General features: G+C 52.1%; 2 protein-coding genes across 2 annotated transcripts; both read left to right on the top strand.

Moving 5' to 3' along the window:
• Positions 1-2433: 2433 nt before the first annotated feature.
• LOC135806761 (uncharacterized) lies at positions 2434-6708 on the top strand. The gene has a single exon (XM_065320985.1). It carries the CDS (start codon positions 2434-2436, stop codon positions 6706-6708), a length of 4275 nt encoding a protein of 1424 aa, XP_065177057.1.
• A 1996-nt stretch (positions 6709-8704) lies between these two features.
• LOC135809404 (hormone receptor 4-like) lies at positions 8705-24662 on the top strand. Its single transcript, XM_065322747.1, has 11 exons — positions 8705-9134; positions 10699-10900; positions 14478-14999; positions 15809-15929; positions 16803-18111; positions 18975-19156; positions 20212-20323; positions 20614-20757; positions 21452-21583; positions 22931-23074; positions 23414-24662. The coding sequence occupies exons 1-11, from the start codon at positions 8961-8963 to the stop codon at positions 23495-23497; spliced, it is 3126 nt and encodes a 1041-aa protein (XP_065178819.1). The 5' UTR covers positions 8705-8960; the 3' UTR covers positions 23498-24662.
• The last annotated feature ends 460 nt before the right edge of the window (positions 24663-25122 follow it).

The raw sequence follows: 25122 nt of genomic DNA, 5'->3' as shown, positions 1-25122 counted from the left end.
TTCGTCCAAAAGGAAGGTAAAGTTATCGATCCTTGAACAGCTACTACTTTCATAGGAAAAACGCGATTTTTGCAGGTGTTGACGTGGGGCGGCATTCAGGTAGCGTCGTGCTCAAAAGGTTAAAGGGGAAGTATACCCTAAAATCAAATTTTCACCAGTTGTAGTCTTCTGGGTGCTGAGTCGAATGGTCTTGGTCCGAGGAAGCTGAGACGCTCCCTTCCTACTTGAATCCCAATCGAACTCGCGCACTTCCACCGAAACTGGGTGACTGCGCCCTACTAGATGGGGATTTGTATGCAAAATGTCACTAAAAGCGCCATTTCGTTCTTATAAAAGCACGGATGACCGCGATTGGCCCATATGTTGTAGTCTTTTGGACGCTGAGTCGACTGGTTTTGGTCCGAAAAGGCTGCGATGCAGCGTTCCTCCTTTATTCCCAATCGAACATGGTTGAACAAGTGGTCACGTGCTCCTAGGTGCCCAAATCACCTGGTCACCGCGCCAGCAGGCGACAACTTTCACACCAAGGTTCAACTCGAGTTCAACTCGAGTGACAGGACTGCACCCAAAAAAGGTCAAACAGGCTAGTAAGTTGTACCCTGCAGGCACGGTGACCAGGTGACTGGTGTACGCAGGAGCACGTGACCGCTTGTTCAACCATGTTCGATTGGGAATAAAAGAGGAACGCTGCATCGCAGCCTTTTCGGACCAAAACCAGTCGACTCAGCGTCCAAAAGACTACAACATATGGGCCAATCGCGGTCATCCGTGCTTTTATAAGGACGAAATGGCGCTTTTAGTGATATTTTGCATACAAATCCCCATCTAGTAGGGCGCAGTCACCCAGTTTCGGTGGAAGTGCGCGAGTTCGATTGGGATTCAAGTAGGAAGGGAGCGTCTCAGCTTCCTCGGACCAAGACCATTCGACTCAGCACCCCGAAGACTACAACTGGTGAAAATTTGATTTTAGGGTATACTTCCCCTTTAATAGAACTCCCTCAGTCTACAGACTACAGTCATGAAGACTCACGTGCCGGCCATCCATGGTCATCGCAGTTCTACACTGATCATGGTGGTACATGCGATGCAGCAGGCCTTTGAGCTGGATGACACCGAAGGAATTCTGATGGCGGATGCAAGTAATGCGTTCAACAGACTAAATCGACAGACTTGCTTAAGAAATGTTCGGCACTTGTGTCCATCACTTGCTACCGTTCTTATTAATACCTACCGTGATCCAGCTCATCTCTACGTGGACGGTGAAAGTATCCTGTCGCAAGAAGGGACAACACAGGGTGATCCCCTTGCAATGTACATGTACGCGTTGGGAATAATGCCCTTGATACGTTTGGCGGATGAGGCGGGTGCGGTGCAGTCATGGTTCGCGGACGATTCATCCGCTGCTGCTCGTCTTCGCAGACTCCGTCTATGGTGGGACATAATGGACAAGAGAGGACCGGCATATGGATATTACGTAAACCCAAAGAAATCGGTCCTTGTCGTCAAGGAAAGGTGTTACCAGGAGGCGACTGAATTGTTTCGAGACACTGGTGTAATGATAACGGACGAGGGATCACGATATCTTGGCGCAGCAATCGGAAGGGACAGCTTTCTTCAAAGCTATATCAAAACAAAGGTGGACGAATGGATGGGGGAACTGAAGAAGCTAGCAGTATTTGCACAAACCCAGCCGCAGGCTGCGTATTCTGCGGATGTGACGGGCCTCAGGGGTAGATGGGCGTTCCTCTGTCGTACCATGAAGGTACCCGAACCCATGTTCCAACCGCTGGAGGACATTGTGAAGTCTGAACTGATTCCCGCCTTGTGATTGTACTGTACTGGACAAGGTGCCATCCTTGCATGTCCTGCATTGACTAGCGAGTAACTCAGTTGCATGGTACATCTATGTATGACTATGACTGTACTACGTACTGCTGACAGGTACATGCCCTGCCGTGCTTGTGCTAGATTAGAACCATAGATGTGCATTGTTTGGTGTTCTATGTAGGTGTAGGTATCGCTATTCCACCAGATGGTCGCCAGATTTCCCTCCTTGTGACGACCCCTTAGAAATATAGTTGATTATGGTTGATTAGGTCTGCTGATGTTCTTGCCGATACATGTCATTGTGTAATGTAGCTTTCTATTCCTGGTCAGCCTGCTGTCTGTTATGTGCAAGCACCGTACTGATCCTAGCCTAAGCTCCGTAGTCCATGACATGATATAATGCATAACATATCCATGAAAGATTAGTTTTTGAGTTAGACTCTCCAGACGACGTTGTGTGAGCGAGCCAGGTCCGTAGTATTCTACTACAGCTTTTGTGGTGCCGAAACCCGGGATCTCTCACAAAGGGTTCACAGCGTCGTACCGGCGGAGTACGCAGGAAACGCTCAAGCTCTAGCGGTGGAGCAGCAGGAACAGCGATCTACGATGGCGTCGCTGAAGGTCGACAACTTCGTTCGTGCGTATCGTGGCAAAGGGGACGACTGGGAACACTTCTGGGGGAAGTTCAGCGTCCTAGCCAAGATCCAAGGATGGGATTCTGCGGAGAAACGAATGAAGAACTTTCCACTGTTCTTGGATGGAGACGCGTTCCTGGTATTCACGCGGATGCCGGCCGACGACCAGAAGGACGAGGAGAAGGTGAAGGAGAAGATGAAAGTGTCCTTCAGCCTGACGAAGGCACAGGCGTACCGTGCATTCACGACTCGGACTCTACGAGAAGACGAGTCGACCGATGCGTACGTGGCCGATCTACAGAGGCTCGCGAGCCTGGCGGGGCACGCCGCCGACGATGATAAGGACCCATTGTTGATCGAACAGATGGTGTCCGGATTGCCAAGCGCCTTCGCGAAGGAATTACGCTTGTCCATGGCCTCGAAGGAACATTCCGTGAGCGGGTGTTTGGCATCGATCCGAGCTCTGAGGTCAGCGCAGAGCGACTCGCGATTGCTAGCTAGAGCCTCGGAGGAAGTGGCAGCGGCGGCGAGCAGTAGCAGTAGTGGAAAGAGCCAGCCAGTTGCCAGCTCGGCTTGTTTCGAGTGCGGAAAAGTTGGGCACCTCCGCCGAAACTGCCCTTCAAGGAGCCACGATCGGCGTGGTCGTCCTCAGCCTCGCGGGCTCACGTGCTTCTTTTGCGATAAGCCTGGCCACGTCAAGCGAAACTGCCCTGCACGTGAGCGATGGGAAGCGGCTTCGAAGGGCGGCACTGCTGCTGCAGCTGCTGGTGAGCGCGGAGCTAGCACTGACAAGTGCCTCTGCACAGTGACGAAGGCAGGACAGGGGACTCTGCCCAGGGTGTACGTCGATGTCAAGCCGCGGGACCAAAGCGCGAGTGCATGGAAGAGAGCAAGGGCAGCAGTAGACACGTGCGCCACACGCTCTCTGGTGGCTGAGGCTTTCCTTACTGACCATGGCATCCAGTATGAACCCGACACTGAAGTCCAGATGAACGCCCTGAACGGCAGCGCAGTCGAGCTGCTTGGAGCCGTAGAGCTGCTGGTAGAGCGAGTAGAGGCGGGCTGCCCGGTTCATCTTCCGCGGACGCAAGTGAAAGCCTTCGTTGTCCGGAAGTTGGACGCTGTGAATGCAGACGTCCTCGTTGGCGCTGACGTGATTGCGGCTGTCGGAGGAGTTCACCTCGGGTATGGTGACGATGGTTCCCTGTCGAGTGTCCAGTTCGGCGCCCCAGAAACTGACCGTCCTGCCATCGTGGCGGCGACAGTGCCGGCCGCTCACCCTTCTCGGCACGTGACTGTGAGCAAGGACGGAGAGGATGTGGTGCTGAGAACGGACGACAGCGAGGTCCGGTGGGACAGCGCAAGCCAGCGCTGGATCGTGCGATGGATGTGGGCTGATGATGAACCGCCAACCAAACAGATCGGTTCCGGCATCGGACAGTATTCTCGGAAGCGGCTGTCGCCGGAGCAGGAAGCCAGCTTCTGTACCGAAGTCGATGCTTGGGTGGAGAACGGCTGGCTGGTGGAGCACGACCCATCCGTACACGGGGAACCGGCAGCTATCCTGCCTCTGCTAGCCAAGGTCCAAGAACACAAAGCCTCTACCCCAGTCCGGCCGTGTCTAGATTACCGAGCACTGAACGGTGTCATCAAATCCAATCCGGGGACCGAGGCGCCCGTTTGCGCCGATAAACTGCGGAAGTGGCGCATGGCCGGCGATCAAGAGTGCAAGCTAATCGACATCAGGAAGGCCTATCTCCAGGTTCATGTAGACCCGTCGCTCGCCCGCTACCAGGTTGTCGTTTGGCGAGAAAAGCTGTACGTAATGACGAGGATGGGCTTCGGCCTGTCCGTCGCGCCCAAGGTGATGGACATCATCGTCCGCTGGGTGACCCGAGAGTGGCAGGATGTTGATAGCTACGTCGACGATGTGCTCGTTCCGGGAGCGAAAGAGCAAGCTGTGACGTCCGCTCTTCACCGCTACGGTCTGCCGACCAAGCCCGCAGAACCGCTCACCGCGGCCAGAGTTCTCGGTCTCCAACTGTCAAAGGAAAGTGACGGCACGGTCAACTGGGCTCGTAGAGGAGGTGTCAACCTTGGCTTCGAACAGCCGCTGACGAAGCGTGAGGTCTTCAAGTGGACGGGACGCCTGACTAGCCACTACCCAGTGTGCTCGTGGCTCCGCCCGGCATGTGCGTGGTTGAAGCGACAGGCCTGCTCAGCTGATGGCTGGGATGACGCCGTGCCAGAAGCGGTCGCCAGGTGCTGCGCAGAGCTGGCCGACATGGTCCGGGAGTCAGACCCTGCAAGAGGTGCGTGGCGTGTTCCATCGCTGGATAGCGACGGCTGGACCGTGTTCTGCGACGCGTCGGACGTCGCCATTGGAGCTTCCCTGCATCACGATGGTACTACGATCGAAGACTGCTCGTGGCTGCGCGAGCCACGTGACCACAAACACATTAACATTGCCGAGCTGGACGCCGTCTTAAGGGCGCTAACACTCGCCGCGGAGTACAAGGTGGAGAAGGTGACGTTAGTGACTGACTCGAAGGCGGTTGCAGGCTGGGTGTCGCAGGTCCTCGGGAACGTCAGACGAGTCAGGGTCACTGGCCTCCACAAGCTTCTCGTTGTGCGCCGTCTGGACATCATTGAAGACCTAGTCGCAACGGCTGGCCTGAAGGTAACAGTTGGCTGGGTACCGACGAACGAGAATGTCGCTGACAGACTGACCCGTGTCCCAAAGAAGTGGCTGCAAATAGCTCGCGTTCCCGAGAGCGACGAATCTCCGGAAGTTGCCGCGTCCATGGCAATGAAGCAGCCGGCGACCGTCATTGGCTGTGACGACGTCTGTGATGCCCAGCGGAAGTGCCCGTTGATTCAGACGCTGGTCAGTGCTATCGAGAGCGCCAGCGAGATTCAGCACGCCACCTACCGGAAGATTCGTGAACAGCTCGTCATCAAGGACGGCCAGCTGAGCCGCACGCTCAAGCTGCCTGCACTCGGCGTTGTCACTGTGCCGATCGTTCCGGAGTGCCTTGAGCACAGCGTTCTCGAGTCGGCCCACGTGATGTCCGGGCATGCCAGCTGGAGTGTGATGTACGACATGCTCCGCGCACGTTGCTTCTTCCCCAGCATGGCGGCTAGGTGCCGGGAGTATTGTGACCAGTGCCGACAGTGTGCAGCCGCTAGCAGCCACGCAGGACCCGCAGCGCCGCCGACGCAGCCAGACTTGCCTGGGCGGCCGTGGAGTGTCGTTCAGATCGACACGCTTCACCTGGGAGAGGAGAAATCCGGTCAGTACCACTGCGTGTTGGTGTGCGTGGATGTGTTTACGAAGTGGGTCGAGGCAATCCCTCTCAGGCGGCACGATGCGATCAGTGTTGCAGAAGCGCTGACCAGCCTCTGCTGCCGTTGGGGCCCGCCAGACGAAGTCCGTATGGACAATGGCTCCGAGTTCAAGAACGCCGTTGTCCGAGCTCTCTTCGTACGGTTCGGCGTGCGTGTGAAGACAGGGGCCGTACGTCACCCGCAGTCGCAGGGAGGTGTCGAGAGGGCAAACAGGACCATCATCACGCTGATGCGGAAGGTCCTCACAGAAGCAGCAGATTGGAAAACTGAGCTGGATCTGCTGCTCTACTACTACCGCACGAGGCCACACACCACGACAGCCATACCGCCGATGCTGGCCATGTGTTCATGGCAGCCGCGCCAGCTGATCATCGAGGCTGAGGAACCAGAAGCCCTACTGAGCGAGTGGGTTGACCGAGTTGGCGAGACAGCAGCAAGGGTCCGCGACCACGTGGAGGTGGAGCTTGCTGCTACGACTCCGGAGAAGCCAATCACCAAGTTCGAGGCACCCTACACAGAGGGGCAACGTGTGATGCTGAAACAGCCTGGCCGGCGACGCAAGTTGACTCCGCCATACCAGTGCGGCTGGAAAGTGAAGAAGATCATTGCGCCGTCGACAGTAGTCATCACCAGAGATGATGGCGGGGAGAAAGTCGTGAACATCAACCTTCTCAAGCCTGACGTACGACACCCACAGAGTGCCAAGCAGGATGGTGCTCCGCGTCCAGGAGCGACGGAGCAGGCGCACACGAGCGCCGACGATGGGCGTGACGACGGTGATGGTGAGATGTGGCTTGACCAGCCGGAGCCAGCGGACGACGACGACGATCGCCCTGCACCGGCTTATGACCTACGTGACCGTGGAACCTTGGCGCGTCCAGCTAGATACAATGGCTAGAGTCGAGTGGAGATGTCACCTAGGAGAGGGGTGTGATTGTACTGTACTGGACAAGGTGCCATCCTTGCATGTCCTGCATTGACTAGCGAGTAACTCAGTTGCATGGTACATCTATGTATGACTATGACTGTACTACGTACTGCTGACAGGTACATGCCCTGCCGTGCTTGTGCTAGATTAGAACCATAGATGTGCATTGTTTGGTGTTCTATGTAGGTGTAGGTATCGCTATTCCACCAGATGGTCGCCAGATTTCCCTCCTTGTGACGACCCCTTAGAAATATAGTTGATTATGGTTGATTAGGTCTGCTGATGTTCTTGCCGATACATTGTGTAATGTAGCTTTCTATTCCTGGTCAGCCTGCTGTCTGTTATGTGCAAGCACCGTACTGATCCTAGCCTAAGCTCCGTAGTCCATGACATGATATAATGCATAACATATCCATGAAAGATTAGTTTTTGAGTTAGACTCTCCAGACGACGTTGTGTGAGCGAGCCAGGTCCGTAGTATTCTACTACAGCCTTAACTTGCCGTGCACCCCCAGGCGACACTCTCCGACGGCTTATGGCTTTGCCGTGTCGTCTGGGTGGGCTCGGTTTGATTAACCCTGTGTCCCTATGCCAACAATACGACTCGTCGGTTCGGATGACCAACCCTTTGTCTCGGAGAATCTTGTCAGGGGATGGCTCCATCGGTGACTCGGTAGTGTTAATCAGATCGGCCAAGAGAGACGCCAAGGCATCTTCTCGACGTCATCAGAAACTGGAATTCGACGCGATATCGGGCAGTGTGTCGGAGTCGCTACGACATGTCATAGACGTCGCGAAGGAGAAAGGGTCGTCGAGCTGGCTGACGTGCCGTCCACTTAAGAAATATCATTTTAATTTAACAAAGGGAGAGTTTTGGGACGGACTCTGCCTCCGTTACGGATGGACACCGGCCAGGGTACCGTCACACTGCTCTTGCGGCCAAGAGGCAACTGTCGCGCATTCCCTGTCGTGCCCCTATGGAGGGTTTCCCTCCATTAGACACAATGGTATTCGGGACGTCACGGCCCGGCTGCTGGACGAGGTGTGCACCAGTGTGTCCATCGAGCCCTTGCTGCAACCGCTGACGGGGGAGCGTCTTCGCTACCGGACCGCAAATGTGGAAGACCGTGCCCGGTTGGATGTCGCTGCCAATGGTTTGTGGGGCAGTCGTTTTGAGCGTACACTTATTGATATACGGGTTTTTAATCCTCACTCACGCTCAAATCGATCTGCACCACATACTATTGTGTATCAGCGACATGAAAAAGAAAAGAGAAGGCACTATGAGGAGCGGGTGAGGCAGGTTGAGCAAGCCTCCTTTGTTCCGGCGGTCATGTCAGCCAGTGGCGGAATGGGTCCGGCATCAACAGCACTGTACAAACGTATTGCTCATCTGTTGGCGGAGAAGAGGGGTGAGCATTACTCTCATGTTATGGCATTTGTTAGATGCAGGATTTCCTTCAGCCTTCTGAAATCCTGTATCGTGTGCATTCGCGGTTGTAGGCGTTTAAATTTTGGTTTGAAATTTGCACCCTCCTGCGGAGCCCACGCTGCTTTGGCAGTGGCGGAGGCTCGCTTGCCGACGTAACCGGCGGAGATCATCATGAACAATGGACTGACTAATTATTCACTTGTCCTGTCTTTATAAATAACATGTTATTGCATATGTTCTTGGTTTAGTTTTTGGCCTTTTTCGTGCTTTGGAGTTGATAACATTTTCCTCACTATCGAAAAAAAAAAAAAAAAAAAAAAAAATCATGGTGGTCACCATGCTCGACCATGGATACCGTTCTTCTGAAGGCTGGCTGAAACAGTGAAAGGGGAAACACCGCACCGAGCCCCGTGAATTGAAGCGGTCTGGCTCTAGCTCTGTGACGTAGTCATTGACACTGACAAGTGCATGCAGCTCCGCGTGGCGTGCTCCATCCAGCTCTTTGCTTTCCGATGCATGTTCCGCAAACGCCAACAGAATACATGTACCCGCACAGCAGTCGAAACTGACGAAAGCAAGAAAACTTTCGGCCTTGCAGCAACAACGCTAACCTCCATGGCTTCAGTTAGATCGAGTCTTGTCTGTGATGCTGGTTGTGTTCGCTAGCACGGCACTTCTTCGTAGGCTGATATACGTATACGCATCGTCTGGTTATCGCTGAGTTCGACAAGTCCACAATTCAAGCCATCTGTGATTTCTGCTGTGTGACCTGCTGAGGTTTTGAACCGGCATGGCTGGTGTTGCTCACTCCCCTAAAGTGCTGGTGTTCCAATGGTCCGCAGCCACTGCACAATGGGTGCCGAAAGCAGAGAGAAATCCATGCACAATCACCGCTCAGCAACGCTACGTGGAGACCTATGGAGCGACAACGTTCCTGATAGCGCGCAACTCCACCACAGGACAGGTAATGCACGGGGTACTCGTACGAGTAGCTTGGGAAGTTGGGGTCAGGCACCAGGCAGTACTAGGTGCGCTGATGATTCTAGTCTTGGCTATATCGCATGCATGCCGCGTGTTGATTTCTTGCTCGCGAGTCTTGCCAGTTGGCAAAACATTATTTTGATGATTTTACTGGGAAATATGCTGCATCCACTGATATCACCGGACTGCGGATATCCCATGACAAATTAGTGTCGGCATTAGACCAGGATCGGAGGTACTACTTCCTGCACGTACATGTGTTTGGGGCGCAAACATCATCAGTGCTCTGTATAGCATGGCTACATACCTAGTTACATATTCCTGACTGACATGTTTGTAAGCCATCCATGGTATTGGCGTGTGCTCACAAGGCAGCGTGAAAAGCAGAATCACATTATCATCGGGTGTACTACATGCTATACAAGGCCGGCAGAAGCCGTTTTTGGTTGGTCCGACGGCAACACCATAGTCTTTCATACATCTTGTGTATGATATGACCAGGGGCGTCGGAAGGTATTTGACATTGGTGCGGCTGCATGAGTAGGTGGGGGTCTGGGGTCCTCCCCCGTAAAAAATGTTAGGGAAATGGGCCCAAATAGCCCATAATATATTTCATTGCTTCAATAATCACAAGATGAAATTATTGGTGCGGCTTTGGCCGGACCTGCCGCACCGGTTCCGACGCCCCAGTATGACAGGTGGACATAGCCTCCTCAGCACGGTAAACACACGTTGGTGGTCAATGAGTTGATCCGGCCATGGCCAGAGCAACCGGACCGGTTCCGTCAGGCTTGTACGGCATGTACCTGCTTTCCCGGCATCCTGCTAGTTGGACACCATAGCCAGGCTGTCTCGACACAGACCAACATACACATGCACTGGACATCTGAGACTGATCTACAGGCAGAGTTGCTGTTCCAACGGATTTTAAGCCCACCGTGCATTCGGCCAGTGATACGGAATGCATGCATGTGATTGAGTATGCTGGGATCAAGGATGCACTGTTCAACATCAGTATGTTGGGATCAAGGATGCACTGTTCAACATCAGTATGCTGGGATCAAGGATGCACTGTTCAACATCCCACCCTATGCACAGGGGCATCGGAACCGGCGCTGCGTCACGTGCAGTCAAAGTCGCACCAATAATTTTATCCTGTGATTTCTGGAGCAATGAAATGTGGGCCATTTGGGCCCAAGTTTCCTAAAAGGGTCCCGAGACACGGCCCCCGGGACCCCTGCCTTTCCATGGCCGCACCGATGTAGAATACCTTGCGCGATCCGACGCCGACGCCCTGACACAACCATGCCTCATACTACAGTGCTGCTCAATGAAATCCAATTGTGTCGCTCCAGTTTGCGCCCGTTGCATCATTTCGCAGCCCAGTGTTCGCAGGTCAAGGGCTGCGCAACGCCCGGCGTGGCATGGCGTACTTGACCGGATGCCATTGAGTATCACTGTACCTTTGGATGGGTATGAGGGGTGTCGGTGTTTTCAAACTGTTTTTTTTCTTCTTCTTTCTTTTCCTTTCTGTCTCCACTCTGCAGGTTATCATTGACGCTCCCGGTTTTAGCCCGTTGGGTGATTTCCAGCAGTTGCAAGACCCGTCGTTTTGTCAGCTGACCACCAGCAGTGGAGATCGGGGTGAGGAACTCTTCGGATTCAAGTTTCAGTCCGCCAGCGAAGCGGAGCTGTTCATCGACCAGGCAAAGCATCCCCGACCTATGCCACCAGCATCAGCACCAACAGGTATACTGCACTGCCGGGTGCTGAAGAACTGGGGGGGGGGGGGGGGGGGGGGACCGTTCATATTGTTCATGCACTGCAGTCTATGCGTAGTGGAGTCAGCGCGTTTATATCGGTACAGGGTATATTCTAGGACGAATTTCCAACCGGTTACGGTCCAATGAAGAGTTGGGGGGTCCGGGGGTCCCCCCGGAATTTTTTTCAAAATACAACCCAAATATGGCACTCGACAGCAATTTAACAGATTTCTTGGTGCTGAAGTGTAGCAAAGATATAAGCAGCCCCATTCACCCACAGAAAAGTACGGGCGGTTGGAACTGATTTGTGACTTTTCAACCGGTCGCCAACAATTTCAACCGGTCGAAAACCGGTTGGGGCGGTTCTAGAAAATTCCCTGCGGTATGCTGTGCTTGGTGACGTTCTAGTCGGTTCATTCTTCGACGTTCCGTTGTTCTGCGCCCGACAGAACTGCACTGACCCAGTGCTAGTTGACCAATGATGAGAATGTGGATGCCGTAATGTCGCGTATTAAAAGGCCGGGCTTATTCCCGTTGAAGCCAATGTCAGGGCTAGGCGTCTATTCAAACCAGGCTTCTATTCAAGCCCACAAGGCTTGCTTCATGCGCTCAGTAGAAGATGCTATCCTCGCGAATGTGCGAGCTCGCACATCCTGGGAACTGAGAGTTCGTCGGAAACTGTCACGCGGAGGCCTGAGAGACAAGCAATGGTGGTCGGTGCTCAAATCTGCTGCTGGCGCCAGTCATGGCTCGTCTATACCATGCTTGGTGGATGACGCTGGTCACCAACTCCGTATGAATGCTGCCAAAGCGAACTGCCTTGGTCGCTACTTCGCCAATAAATGTAGCCTTGGAGATGATGACTTGGGCCCGGGGGATCTCCCTCATGCTCGCCAACCCGGGGTCACCCCACTTAGCCGAATCCACTTCCGCCTGCAAACAGTGAAACACCTCCCGAACCAGCTCGACGTTGGCAAGGCGTCCAGTCCGGACAACATCCTTGCCCGAGTGCTCAAAGAGTGCTCCCATGAACTTGCATTGCCTCTCACGTCTCTCTTCGCCCTGTGCTTCCGTAAGGGTGTTCAGCCAGAGGCTTGGAAGAGTGCTCGAGTTGTGCCAGTCTACAAGAAGGGCAGCCTATCCAATCCTAAGAATTACCGCCCAGTCTCCCTCCTCCCCATCATCTCCAAAGTGATGGAGCGTATTGTGAACTGTCAAATTGTGAATCACCATGAAAAACATCATCTCTTGTCAACCAAGCAGTATGGATTTCGCAGTGGCCTTGGAACAGCGGACCTACTAGCAGTGCTTGGGCATGACTGGTCGCAGGCAGCTGGTTCTGGTGGCTGTGCCCACGTCCTGGCTGTCGACATTGCTGGTGCGTTTGACCGCGTGTCGCACTCCGGCGTCCTACACAAAGCGGCCACTCTCGGTATTGGCGGTGGCCTGCTGCAGTGGCTACGGGACTATCTACGGAATCGCACACTAAGCGCAATCGTCAATGGACAGGAATCTGCTCAATTCCAGATTAAAGCTGGCGTACCCCAAGGCAGCATCCTGGGACCCACCTTATTCTTGATGTATGTCAACGATGCTGAGACCTGTCTTTCCCCGTCAACGCGAATGGGTGTGTACGCAGATGACACCACACTGTACACCATCATACGATCCAGAGATGACTCTGCTGGCAGTATTGCAGAAATGCAATCTAGCCTGGATAGATTGAGTAGCTGGGGAGAACAATAGCGAGTTCGCTTTGAGCCGACAAAGTCGCAGCTGCTGCATATTGGCCACCACCGCAACCCCTGGCCACTCCCAGACCTAACGTTCGGAGCCCATGATATTCCCCGCGGGGACGAGCTGAAGCTCCTGGGAGTGACCTTCGACAGCAAGCTCACCTTCAGACGCCATCTCCGCAATGTTTCTCTTTGTGCTGTAGCCCGGCTAGGATTTCTGCGTCGAGCATCAAGTTTCCTTGGTCGTGAAGGACGCTTGACAACGTACAGAGGCTTCGTACACCCTGTACTCGAATACGCACCATTGACATGGATGGGCGCAGCCAACTCTCACCTGCAAAGTCTCCACCGAGTACAGCGGAAGGCCCTTGCTATCATTGGTCCTGACGCCTTGCTGCAGAGCCTAGCTGCCCGCCGCCAAGTGTACGCTCTCACGTACATGTACAAGCTAATGTGCCTTCAAGACCATCCAGACCTCTCTGCGCTCGTGCCGCCTCGCCAGGAAGCTAGCCTCGTCCCGCGGACAAGGTTGCAGCTCCGTGTCCACCACCAGCATCAGCTACAAGCAGTGCTCCTCCCTACGGCCCCCAACTTTCTCCAGCGTTCGTTCCCATATGGTGTAGTGGATGAATGGAACAAGCTTCCGCAAGACATGTTTCCGGATCCGGTGCCCCAGTTGAAATCTCTCCAATCCTTCAAGACGAAGGTCCATCGCCACTTGCGTCAAAATAATTGGCTCTGGGCTACGGACTCCCTGTGAGGCTATGTCACCCGTCAATGAGCAACTACCCTCGTCCATCATCTCTTTCTTGTTTTATTTTATTTCTCTTCTCATTTCTTTCTTGTTTTATTTTATTTCTTTCTCGTGGCTCTCTCTCTCTCTCTCTCTCTCTCTTCTCTCTCTCTCTCTCTCTCTCTCTCTCTCTCTCTCTCTCTCTCTCTCTCCTCTCTCTCCCTCCCTCCCTCCCTCTCCCTCTCTCTCTCTCCCTCCCTCTCTCTCTCTCTCTCTCTCTCTCTCTCTCTCTCTCTCTCTCTCTCTCTCTCTCTCTCTCTCTCTCTCTCTCTCTCCCTCCCTCCCTCCCTCCTCTCCCTCTCTCTCTCTCCCTCTCTCTCTCTCTCTCTCTCTCTCCCTCTCTCTCTCTCTCTCTCTCTCTCTCTCTCTCTCTCTCTCTCTCTCTCTCTCTCTCTCTCTCTCTCTCTCTCACTTGATCTCCCTCCCTCCCTAGCTGCATTCCTATCGATGCCTGGTCGTAGGCTATGATTCCGAGACCTCCGGTCGGATGAGCCTCGCCAACCACATCGGCACATCGTCCCTACTCCCCTTTGTCTTGTTGTCCAGTGTCATTTCAGTTGTCCTCTTCCCCTGATTATTAGTAGGGCTGTGTTTGATAGAAAAGAAAAAATACAAGACAGTACAGTCATACAGTCTATACCACTGAGTGAGTGCCATCCCTGATCATGCATGATTGCTAGTCTATACCACTGAGTGAGTGCCATCCCTGATCATGCATGATTGCTTTCCCTGCTCTGTTGCTTGTGTGCATGCTGCTGCTGCTGTTGCTGCTGCTGCTGCTGCTGATGATGATAATGCTGCTGCTGCTTTTTCTGATGATGATGCTGCTGCTGCTGCTGCTGCTGCTGCTGCTGCTGCTGCTGCTGCTGCTGCTGCTGCTGCTGCTGCTGCTGTTGCTGCTGTTGCTGCTGCTGCTGATGATGATGCTGATGATGCTGCTGTTGCTGCTGCTGCTGCTGCTGTTGCTGCTGTTGCTGCTGTTGCTGCTGCTGTTGTTGCTGCTGTTGTTGCTGTTGTTGCTGATGATGATGCAGGTGCTGGTCCCACTGGTCATGTTTCATCGCCAGAACAACCATCACCAGGACGACCCATGAACCAGTCTGGCAAGGTGACAACGCACTTGCTGCCGACACGTGGGGAGCACCAAGACACGATATCCAAGACTCAGCCCAGTCTGCCGGTCCAAACGTTCATGGAGGAGCCGCGTTTCTTTGCTACGGTGGGACGGCAAAACAACCATCCGGGCAACTGTGGACGCGAGGATCGCTATTCATCTGACGTGTCCGAAGTGACGTTGCCAAGGCATCATCAAGAGCATCATCCAGATCATCATCAAGCTGATCACGGCATGGCATCGCTTAGATTAGACGGCATGCCCGAGGAACAGCTGACGTCATCAACTGAGAACACTATTGGAGGTGCCACTGCCGGGCAGCAGAGCGCTCCTGCACTGGATCAGACCGCTGCTAGTACCGCGGTGCGGGACAACACTGTCCATGATGTGCAATCTTCAGCTGCTGCCGGTCAGCGCCAGCTATCCATCGAGGAGCAAGACGGTAAAGTCATAGCAATGTTAGACTACAGAGGAAAGAGTGCGAGAGCCTAGAATGTGTGATAGTGAGCAGAGTGTGAGCAGAGTAAGGGAGGTAGAATTTGTGGTAGTGAGTAGAGTGTGAGCAGAGTAAGGGAGGTAGAATGTGTGGCAGTGAGCAGAGTGTGAGCGGAGTAAGGGAGGTAGAATGTGTGGTAGTGAGCGGAATGCAAGCAGAGTAAGGGAGGTAGAATTGTAGCGACCTCGCTGCATGACGTCAGCTCCCTCACCAGATATACGCATGCGCATGACACATTTCTTCCTCTTTGCTCTAAAATAAACAACAACAACTAGAGAAAGTTGCCCTCTCCTCGGAGTTGTAATTTATTAGGCCCCAGGGTGGTATGTCCCGGGATTCATCTGTCTCCCCCGTGAACAGATACGACCTCTGCCATCTTGGGTGCCTAAAGAATGTGTGGTAGTGAGCAGAGTGTGAGCAGAGTAATGGAGGTAGAATGTGTGGTAGTGAGCAGTGTTTGAGCAGTGTAAGAGAGCTGGTATAATCTCACTGTTTCCGATCCGCTTATATCCAAACGTTTGCTTTCTGGCTTTTAGGGTAACCTCGACAGCAGGTGAACACGCTGGTTCATGGTTATCTAACCACAAGCACTATTCACCTCTACTAATTCCCCTTTGGATACTGCTGCTGCCGCATTGCTGGTGCTGCTGCTGGTGCTGTTGTTGCCGCCGCTGCTGCTGCTGGTGTTATGGCAATGGTGGCTGCCCTGGCTTTTGCTCTGGTGGCTTCCCTGGCTATTGCTCGCGTGGTTGCAGGAATCGAGTTGTGTCAGCGGCTGGAGCTAGCGATCAACACTGGTAACGTGGATATCGGCACGATCACCCTGCAAGATCTCATTGCGCTGCGACTTAAGATCACCTGTCATCTGCAGACCATGTAAGTCAAGTCGGCGTGGTTACGACAGCGACGTGATCTCTGACCGATGTTTAGTCAACCTCATGAATCCTGGGGAGTGGGGTGTGTGTGTGTGGGGGGGGGGGGGGGGCACTGTTCAAGAGAAGGCCTTGTTACTTTGACCTACATCGGGTGGGAGGGAGTATTGTTCAAGAGGGAGAGAGAGAGAGAGAGAGAGAGAGAGAGAGAGAGAGAGAGAGAGAGAGAGAGAGAGAGAGAGAGAGGAGAGAGAGAGAGAGAGAGAGTGCCGGTGTGTGTGTGTGTGTGTGTGTGTGTGTGTGTGTGTGTGTGTGCGCGCGTGTGTGTGAGATAGATAGATAGATAGATTGATGGATGGATGGATGGATGGATGGATGGATGGGCGGGCGGATGGATGGGAGAGAGAGAGAGAGAGAAAAAGAGAATGAGAAAGAGAAGGGACGAGCTCTATTTAGCGAGTACAGTATCTGTACTTCGAAGTACAAGCGTAATGTTGGGAAATAAATGAAATGTTTAGAAGTTGTCATGTCCCCTGCGCATATACGCTACTTGGCTGGCAGTGACCATGGTAACTAAACCTAAGATATACCGTATCATGTACATGTACAGAAGCTGAAACTGATGATAATATGAGCACTGTGACGGGAATGGTCTTAGAGACTGCTTCTCCCATGCACGAATAGCACACAATACAAGCATGCACAGCTACACACACACACACACACACACACACACACACACACACACACACACACACACACACACACACACACACACATTTTTACGGCACCGTAGCTAGTTAAATTTCATGAAGAATAGAGTCGAACAACTTACTTGAATACAATCATACTGTTGTTTTGTGTTGTACTTCCCCAGGCCATGCACTAGTGCCAGCAATGAGTCAGGTCGCACTACTACACGTCACACTCAAGGGAGGCAGGATCATACAGCTGTTGCTATGGATACAGCAGGCACACCGGGCAATGTCGTAGCAACAGCGAAGCGGTGGTCACAGCCGCCGGATCACGCCGGTCTCGGCGCCGCGTCACAAATGTCAGCCGATCACAGTCATGCCGAAGAGCTGCCCATTCGGCGGGATATGGAAGACTTAAGTCTAGGTGGCCTGGGCATGGGAGAGGATCCTCACGGGCCGCAGCGACCAGGGCAGATGAGACATGGTGCAATGCAGTCATCAGGGGGTTACCCAGCTTCACACTCACTGGCCGGCCATGGGCAGCATCAACAAGACTATCGTGACGCCAAAGTGAAATTGAGGGCCAGTCAGCAGCAACAACAGCAGCATGCAGCATCACCACAAGATGATCAATCCTACCACCATGCAGCACCACAGCATCCACAGGACCAACAGCACCATCGGCAACAGCATTTCCGCCAGGATCAGCCTGGTGGCATTGCTGCACGGCACCCAAATGGAAATCCGCACGCCTCACGGCGTGATGAGAATCCCTATCAACATAGACAGATGCAGGATAATCAACTACAACAGCAACAGCAGCAGCAGCACGCACAGCCACATGACAGCCGTCAATACCGGCCTCAGCTGGAACAGCGGCACCAGCAGCAGCAACACTTATTGCACAATGCTCAACAGTATCCCAATGCCGCTGGTCAAATCCGACAACATCCTCGAGAGTATGCGGGCGCTGGCGATGATCCTCAGTACCAGCAATATCATGGACAATATGCTGGCACATCTGCTACTGGTGCTGGTGGTGCTGCTGCTGGGACTGGCAATGGTGATCATCAACCACTGGCTAATCATGGACAGCGGCAGCAGCACCAGCACCAGCAAGTGGCATATGGTGGTCAGGGCCTTCCAGGCGCTGCTGCAGGCCGGAATGCCCGACCCGCACCAACTGCTAGGGAACACGCAGTACAGCGACAGCAACATGGTCAGGGTGTTGATCTGGCTGCAGCTCAGCAACAACAACACTTGCTACAAGAAGCAGCTGCGCGTAAAGAAGCGGCAAGGAAGAAAGCGGAAGAAGTGATTGGCTGGAGTTGTCCAACATGTACTCTCGTCAATCCTCCGACCAGACCTGGCTGCTCGGCATGCTCTGAGCCAAGACCGGAAAACTACAAACCTCCAGACGATTATCAGATGACCGAGGACGAACGGCAAATCCAGACCATGGCCAAGCACTCGGAAGAGCAGTACAAGAAAGTGAGTACAGTCAACTTCGCTAATAACGACTGCGGATATAACGACAATTCGCGAACAGCGACAGAATTTCCATGCCCAGAGCAAAGTCCCATCCCATTGTTATACACATAATGAGACTTCGGGTATAACGACACTTCGCAAATAAGGACACCTTTTTGATGCCTCGCCGAGTGTCGTTATAAGCGAAGTTGACTGTACATGTGCATCAAAGTGAGCACATCATCATGGACACCACCATGTCACCATGGACACCACCCTGTCACTATGGATACCACCCTGTCACCATGGACACCACTATTCCATCAATGTCATGACCATCGAGTCAAATTGAATCAACTTTTATGATGGGTAGATGGTAACAAGCCCCCCCCCCCCCCCTACCCATGGCTTCCCATGCCAGCTGTACAGTGTACACACAGTCTACAATCATGTACTCACTTCCTTGTCTCCGTGGCCCAGAGCTCAGTGGCCCAAGCCTCTCCTGTCCCTGTACTACAAGTATTAGATGTCATAACATGCAGTATCGAGAGTTCATTCATTCACTATTTGTTTCGAAGGATTCTCCTAAACGAAATAGTGGTATCGACTTCGGCGATGATTATTAGGAAAGGGTTTGTTCCCCGCACTGGAGGTCGCCCTTTTCCGCTGACTTGACTTGACATTTGAACTCACAACTGCCATCCCGGGAAGAGCTTTAGGATTCACATGGTTAAATAGGTTACACTGGAAACCAGTGCAATGTGACCACCAGAGAGGTGTACGCAAAGTAGGGCTCTCTCCTTCTCTCCCTCTCCTTCTCTCTCTCTCTCCTTCTCTCTCTCTCTCTCTCTCTCTCTCTCTCTCTCTCTCCCTCTGTGCTACAGGCCGAGGAAGAGGAGCGTAAGAGACAGCTTGAAGAGAAACACCACAACTACATGGCACTATTGCAAACTGACGAAGTCGGTTTGGTGGTCAATCATGAACCATTTGATTGCTCAATCTGCTTCGTAGAGGCTGAGGCAGGTGAAGGCGCTATTCTCAGAGAGTGCCTGCATACGGTTTGCAAGTAAGCGGACGAGTACTGGCCATCATGTTTAGCACATGCGCTCTTTTGTTGTTGTGTACTGGAGCTGGCCCTGGGGTCCAGGCAACTACAGTAAGATCGGGCGCCGAAGAACACCTCGCCGAAGAACACCCAGGCTGGAAAACCGGCAAAATTTAAGAACAGTCCAGGCTAGAATTATCAGATTTAAGAACACTTTTAAAATTGTATACATTGTACATGTATGGGAGGTGAGTACATGTCATGTACACGTGTAAACAGTAACTTCTATTGTACAGTCATTCCTATTAAATTTTACGACACCCACTAGTGTAGAAGTACTACAATACATGTACATGTACATGTACATGTACATGACGTCACTCGACTCGCCCCGCGCGTGGGAATAAGAACGGTCTGGCTAGAATCAAAAATTTAAGAACTTTCCTAGGCTGCGCTCGAGCCCCTGCGTTCTTCGGCGCCCGATCTTACTGTACTGTGCATTTCATCGTGAATCATGCGGCTGATCACACGTGACGGGGTCCAAGTGATCACAATCCACAGCCGGCTGGCCCCTGTGGTCCAAGCAACTACTCTGCACTTCAAGTCCTGGTGCTGGTCCCGGCATCCAAACAATCACGGCTAACAGTGCTTGTCTCTGCGAGATCCAGCCTACTTGCTATCCACCATGGCACTACTGCACTACTCGTGTAGCGCCATGGTGCATGATTGGTACTGTACAGGTTGTGTGATTGATCTCGTTATCTTCCTATATTTCTACACCCCATGCACAGTAGTAAAAAAAAAAAAACGAGAGTGCTTGTCCGGGGTCAGTTTATATGCACCGATTATACATCCAGCCGTGTATCCCTGACCAGGCGTGTAACCATGGTAACCCTGACCAAAGTTCCCTCTCTGTAACAGTTACTGGTAACGCAGAACGTAATGTTAAGGCTTTTCGTTAGAAGTGCTCCTCAGACGGCACAGCACCGCAAGGAATTCTGAAGTCAGGGACAATACTGATTGCCTGTTTTCATAATGTGTGTGTGTGTGTCACGTGTGTGTGTGTGTGTGTTCAGGGAATGTCTTCGTCAGCACATTAAAATCTCCGAAGATGCCGACGTCAAGTGTCCGTGTGTAGTGGATGACGTCAAGTGTGACGCTAGCATCACGGAGAGGGAGATTCGTGAAGTGAGTCACGGCTCTTATTGAGACCTTGCATGCCGCGATTCTCACGTATGTATGTGTGTGTGTGTGTGTATGTGTGTGTGTATGTGTGTGTATGTATGTGCACACACGTGTGCGTGCACGTATGTGAATATTGGACTCACCACCAGCATTGCACAACTTGTCTCTCTAATCCGTAACAAGGCCACTGTTGTTGTTGCTGCTGCTGCTGCTGCTCCTGCTGCTGTTGCTGTTGCTGCTGTTGCTGTTGTTGCTGTTGTTGTCGTTGTTGTCGTCGTCGTTGTTGTTGTTAGCTACTGGGTGAGTCCATACATCAATGGTGGGGCCGTGGTATACGTGTAGCAGAGCAACAAGCTGACAACAGCTATCACTGCAAGACACCTGATTGTATTGGATGGTGTATGTATGAAGATGACGTTGAGACTTTCAAGTGCGATGTAAGTACTTTTCACATGCGACAAACGTACTTTACAAGCCCCCCCCACCAACCATCCTCTTGTTAGAACAACCCGATGCTTTTCAATTTTCATTGTGAGGATACTCCCAGTATTGTCTTTGTTTAGCCGCGTGCGCTAGGATACAACATGAGCATGCGTGATGTAGCGGTCGAGAGTTCCTTTGTTTGTCAGTCGGACTGTTCGTCTCGGTTGCGTTGTAGTGACTTCGAAGTAGTTTTCTTCATGTGCTAATGTTGGAGTGATGTAATTCACATCCCAGTGCCTTGCCGAATTAGAGGACAATACTATGTGCTACTACAGTACTGGCAACTGAAATCCGACCCCCTGAGAGGTGCGCTCACATCGCAAAGACCCAACACGGGATGGTAAAACTACGAAACAGAGACCGCTAGAATGTGAACCCACCGCTCAGGGGTCGGATTTCAGTTGCCAGCACCGTAGTACAGTAAACCTGTGACTAACGACAATCCCTTGGGACCAGAGAAAGCGGTATTTAGTGGCAGGTGGTCCTTAGTTAGAGGTTTGCACCGCACAACCATAATATATGAATGTGAGACCGTCCGTACCTGGCAAAGTGGTCTGTTCAAGTAGTACCAGGCTAGTCGCTAGTCACGGTGGTCTTTAGTTACAGGTTTTTCTGTATGTGCACTGGCCATCGTATTTTTGTCTGTAGGTCTGTCGTCATGAGAACTGTCTGATGTGCAAGGCCATCCACAAGCCCATGAACTGCAAGGAGTACCAAGAAGACTTGAAGATCAAAGCGGCTAATGATGAGGCTGCACAGGCCACCCAGCAGATGTTGGAGGTAAGCATGACGCATGGACACCTTGACCTTGATCTTGCCCATTGCGTGCGCACTGGTAGCGAATGTCGGAAAGAAGTTCAAGTGAGAGCGCGAGCGCAGAATTTGGCATGCCGTTTCAGGTCTCCTGGTCGATGAAACGGGCGTCCACGGGCACAGAGAAGAGGATCAGGAGCGGGCCGTTGCGGTGGAGTGCTACTCGCAACTCGTCTCCAGCTGAGACGATCTTGGCAACTCTCAAGCCAGGTGGTCACGCGAGGTCCACCAGGTCAGTCAACACCACATCTCGCCACCTCTTCTTCGGGCCGTGACGAGGATGGGGGCAGGCAGCTCGCCAAACAGCACTTGTTTCGGCATGCGCGAGTCGTCCATCCTGCCAACAAGACCCAGGCAATGAAGACGGTGGCGACGTATGATGCTGGTGATGTCAGGATCGACTCCGACTGTAGCGGTTACTGCAGTGTGACCGTTGTGATTCGCTAATCTCACTTTTGACGACGGCCAATACCCACGATGGACCGAACACACCGGTGGTGGAATGTGTTTAGCTTCTGGAGGTGGCCTGCCTTGGTGGTCCATGTCTCCTCACCATACAAGAGGGCCGTGAGGACGACAGCCTCATGCACACGCTTCTTGCTGCGAAGCGGCAGGGTCTTGTTGTCAAAAGCGGGAGCTTTGAGGGCTCCGAACACAGCAATAATATGCCCTGGTCATGTGGTAAACGTCCAGGGGCGTCACACACGGTACAACCAGTATGACCAGGGTTGTACCACTTTTCGCCCAGAGGATCGTCCGCCTAGCTTCATCCAAAAAAGCAATAAAAAGCGCTAAAACGTGTGTTGGCCGAAAAATCCGAATCTTTTCTCCCTGGGGACACCCCAGTCTTACCACTCCTTGCCGCCCTGTGATAGCCCTGAACGATCTGGCAAATGGAGACCCCTCAGCCGGTTTTGTTGAGCACCGTACTACAGTTAAACCTGTGTAAGACGACCGCTCAAGGGACCTTCACAAGGTGGTCTCTGTTACCAGGTGGTCTCCTCATCCAGGGTCATTTTACTGGAAATACAGGGTAGCATCCCTCGGTCCTGGTTTCAGTGGTCTTCTAGGACAGGTGGTCGTCTTATCCGAGTGGTCGCCTTGTCAGGTTTTACTGCACTTACTAGAACATGACATGCATATTTGTGCGTGAATGTCGGGTATAGCTTTCCAGTTTGTGCGGTTTACACATGCATGCCTTCTGTAGGCGCAGACGCATGGAGCTTATGAACAACAATGGTTGTGTGTGTGTGTGTGTGTGTGTGCGTGTGCGTGTGCGTGTGTGTGTGCAATGTCTCAAACACTTCCGTACAGAACCTGGTGCGTCAGAACGAAGCAATGCACTGCCCCAAGTGTGACGTCATCGTGCAGAAAGCGTCCGGCTGTGATTGGATGAGATGCTTGATGTGCAAGACTGAGTTGTGCTGGGCAACCAAGGGTCCACGCTGGGGTCCTAATGTAAGTCAACCGTGCACACATTTTCAAATTTGGCCTTCACGGAGGATTTCAAAGTGTTGGAAAATTTGGCCACCCGTCCTACTCAGTTGTACATACATGTCTTGCTTTCAACCCTGCACATATGTCCTGCCTCCATTTAAGGAGACAGCGCGTTGGATCTGTACAAGTACACTTTCTGCACTTTTGAAGTGTGTGAACAAAATTTCGACAAAGCACGTTCGGTTGTTCCTGTTGCCATGATATTTTCTATTCTCACGATTGCCTGTGGCCAATAAGAGTTGTTGTTGTTGTTGTTGTTGTTGTTGTTGTTGTTGTTGTTACTATGGTAATTTATTGCAGGGCAATGGTGATACGAGTGGTGGTTGTGGTTGTCGTGCCAACGGTGGCCGGAAATGCACCCCAACGTGTGGAAACTGTCACTAAGAGCAGGGACTAGTAGTACAACCGTGCAGCACTCACTGAGAACAGGTGATGTGGTCATGCTGCACTGTTGAGGGTATGTGCTAGTGCTAGTGCTTACCATACTGTGCTGGTCATGCTGCACTGTTGACAGTATGTGCTAGTGCTGGCCATGCTGTGCTGGTCATGCTGCACTGTTGAGGATGTGTGCTAGTGCTAGTCAATGACTCATTCTGTGCTGGTCGTGCTGCACTGCTGAGAGTGTGTGCTAGTGCTGGTCATTCTGTGCTAATCATGCTGTGCTGGTTATGCTGTGCTGTTGAGTTTAGACCAAAACCCACTAGGCTATTGCTGCTGCTGGTGCTGCTGCTGAAAATGTGTTTTATTGAATGCACAGACCAATGCTGTCACTGCTGCTACTGCAGTACTGGTGCTGCTCCTGCAGTGCCGGTGATGATGATCTAGCTTGTACATGCACTTGATTGTACTTGATAGTGAATGTTCAAGCGAGACGTGCATGACTGCATTAGTATTACATGTAAGACAATTATACAAATTTCCCTCGAAAACACGCCAAATTTTATTAGTCATTCCACCGCACAGCGTTTGCTTAATTTCCACGACTTTGTTTTACGGCAAAGTTGATCACGCAAGTATTAGTTGCTACATGCAGTATAGTCCATGCCTTACTTTTATTTCATACTTTCATTATTACGAATAGCGGTAGTGACTTTAGTGATAATTTTATAGGCAAGAGGGGAGCCGCTTGAAGTACTTTCTTTATCTTAAAGTTCATACGATTATTGAGATGAAGTCGTTGCTTCTAACCAAAGTCACTTGCTAGCAGTACAGTAGAGTCACGTGTCCAAGAACGTTGTTTCCAAGTTTCCAAGGGTCAAGCCCGGGGCGTTCTTATTTTTCAGCAATCGGGCTGTGTTCTTATAGCACATTCTTAGAAACAATTCATGCTGGATCATATGTATCCCAAAAGCTGCCGGAAAACCAACACCGCCTTTCTTTTAAAACTTTAGGCTGTGGCGTTCTTGGCATTTCAGGTTGGACGTTCTTGTGCGTTCTTCAGCGCACGACTCTACTGTATCTCATCTTCACTGTTCTCACAATCAGCTTGCTACATACTATGCCAGTACATCATGTATGAGTGTCCAGGGAGAAGACACGGGTGGCTGGAGCCGGAAGGGATGTGGGGCTTGCACCAAGGCTACCCGTTCCGTTGACTCCGGGGCAGGGACGATTTACGCACACTTGCAAAATGTAAATATCAGAGTATTCTTGGCATTAGTTCAGGGTCAGCAGGTACCGTATTATCTCTAATATAAGCACGGTCCTTTATTTTTTCAATGTACCTCTCCGCCCCGCGCTATTAATGGAGACGTTCCTTTATTGGAGACTGTTCCATTATTATTTCAACCTCATTTCAGAGGCATGTTGCAATGCCAAATTCATGTCAGACACACACATTTCAGGGGTTTTTCGCCGGTACAGATAATGAATTTACACAGTGTGCTAGCCTGACCCGAGTGCTACAGCCCCCCCCCCCCCCCCCCGTGTGTGCATGTACAGTGCGTATCGGTTATAGTGTGGTCGTATACAAGAATATACTGCCTACAAGAATGAACACTCATTTTTTC

This window comes from Sycon ciliatum, chromosome 1 (assembly GCF_964019385.1).
Source record: "Sycon ciliatum chromosome 1, ocSycCili1.1, whole genome shotgun sequence".
In the NCBI taxonomy this organism is placed as follows: domain Eukaryota; kingdom Metazoa; phylum Porifera; class Calcarea; order Leucosolenida; family Sycettidae; genus Sycon; species Sycon ciliatum.
The sequence above is the reverse complement of the archived record's forward strand: the minus strand, read 5'-3'. Positions and strand labels throughout refer to the sequence as shown.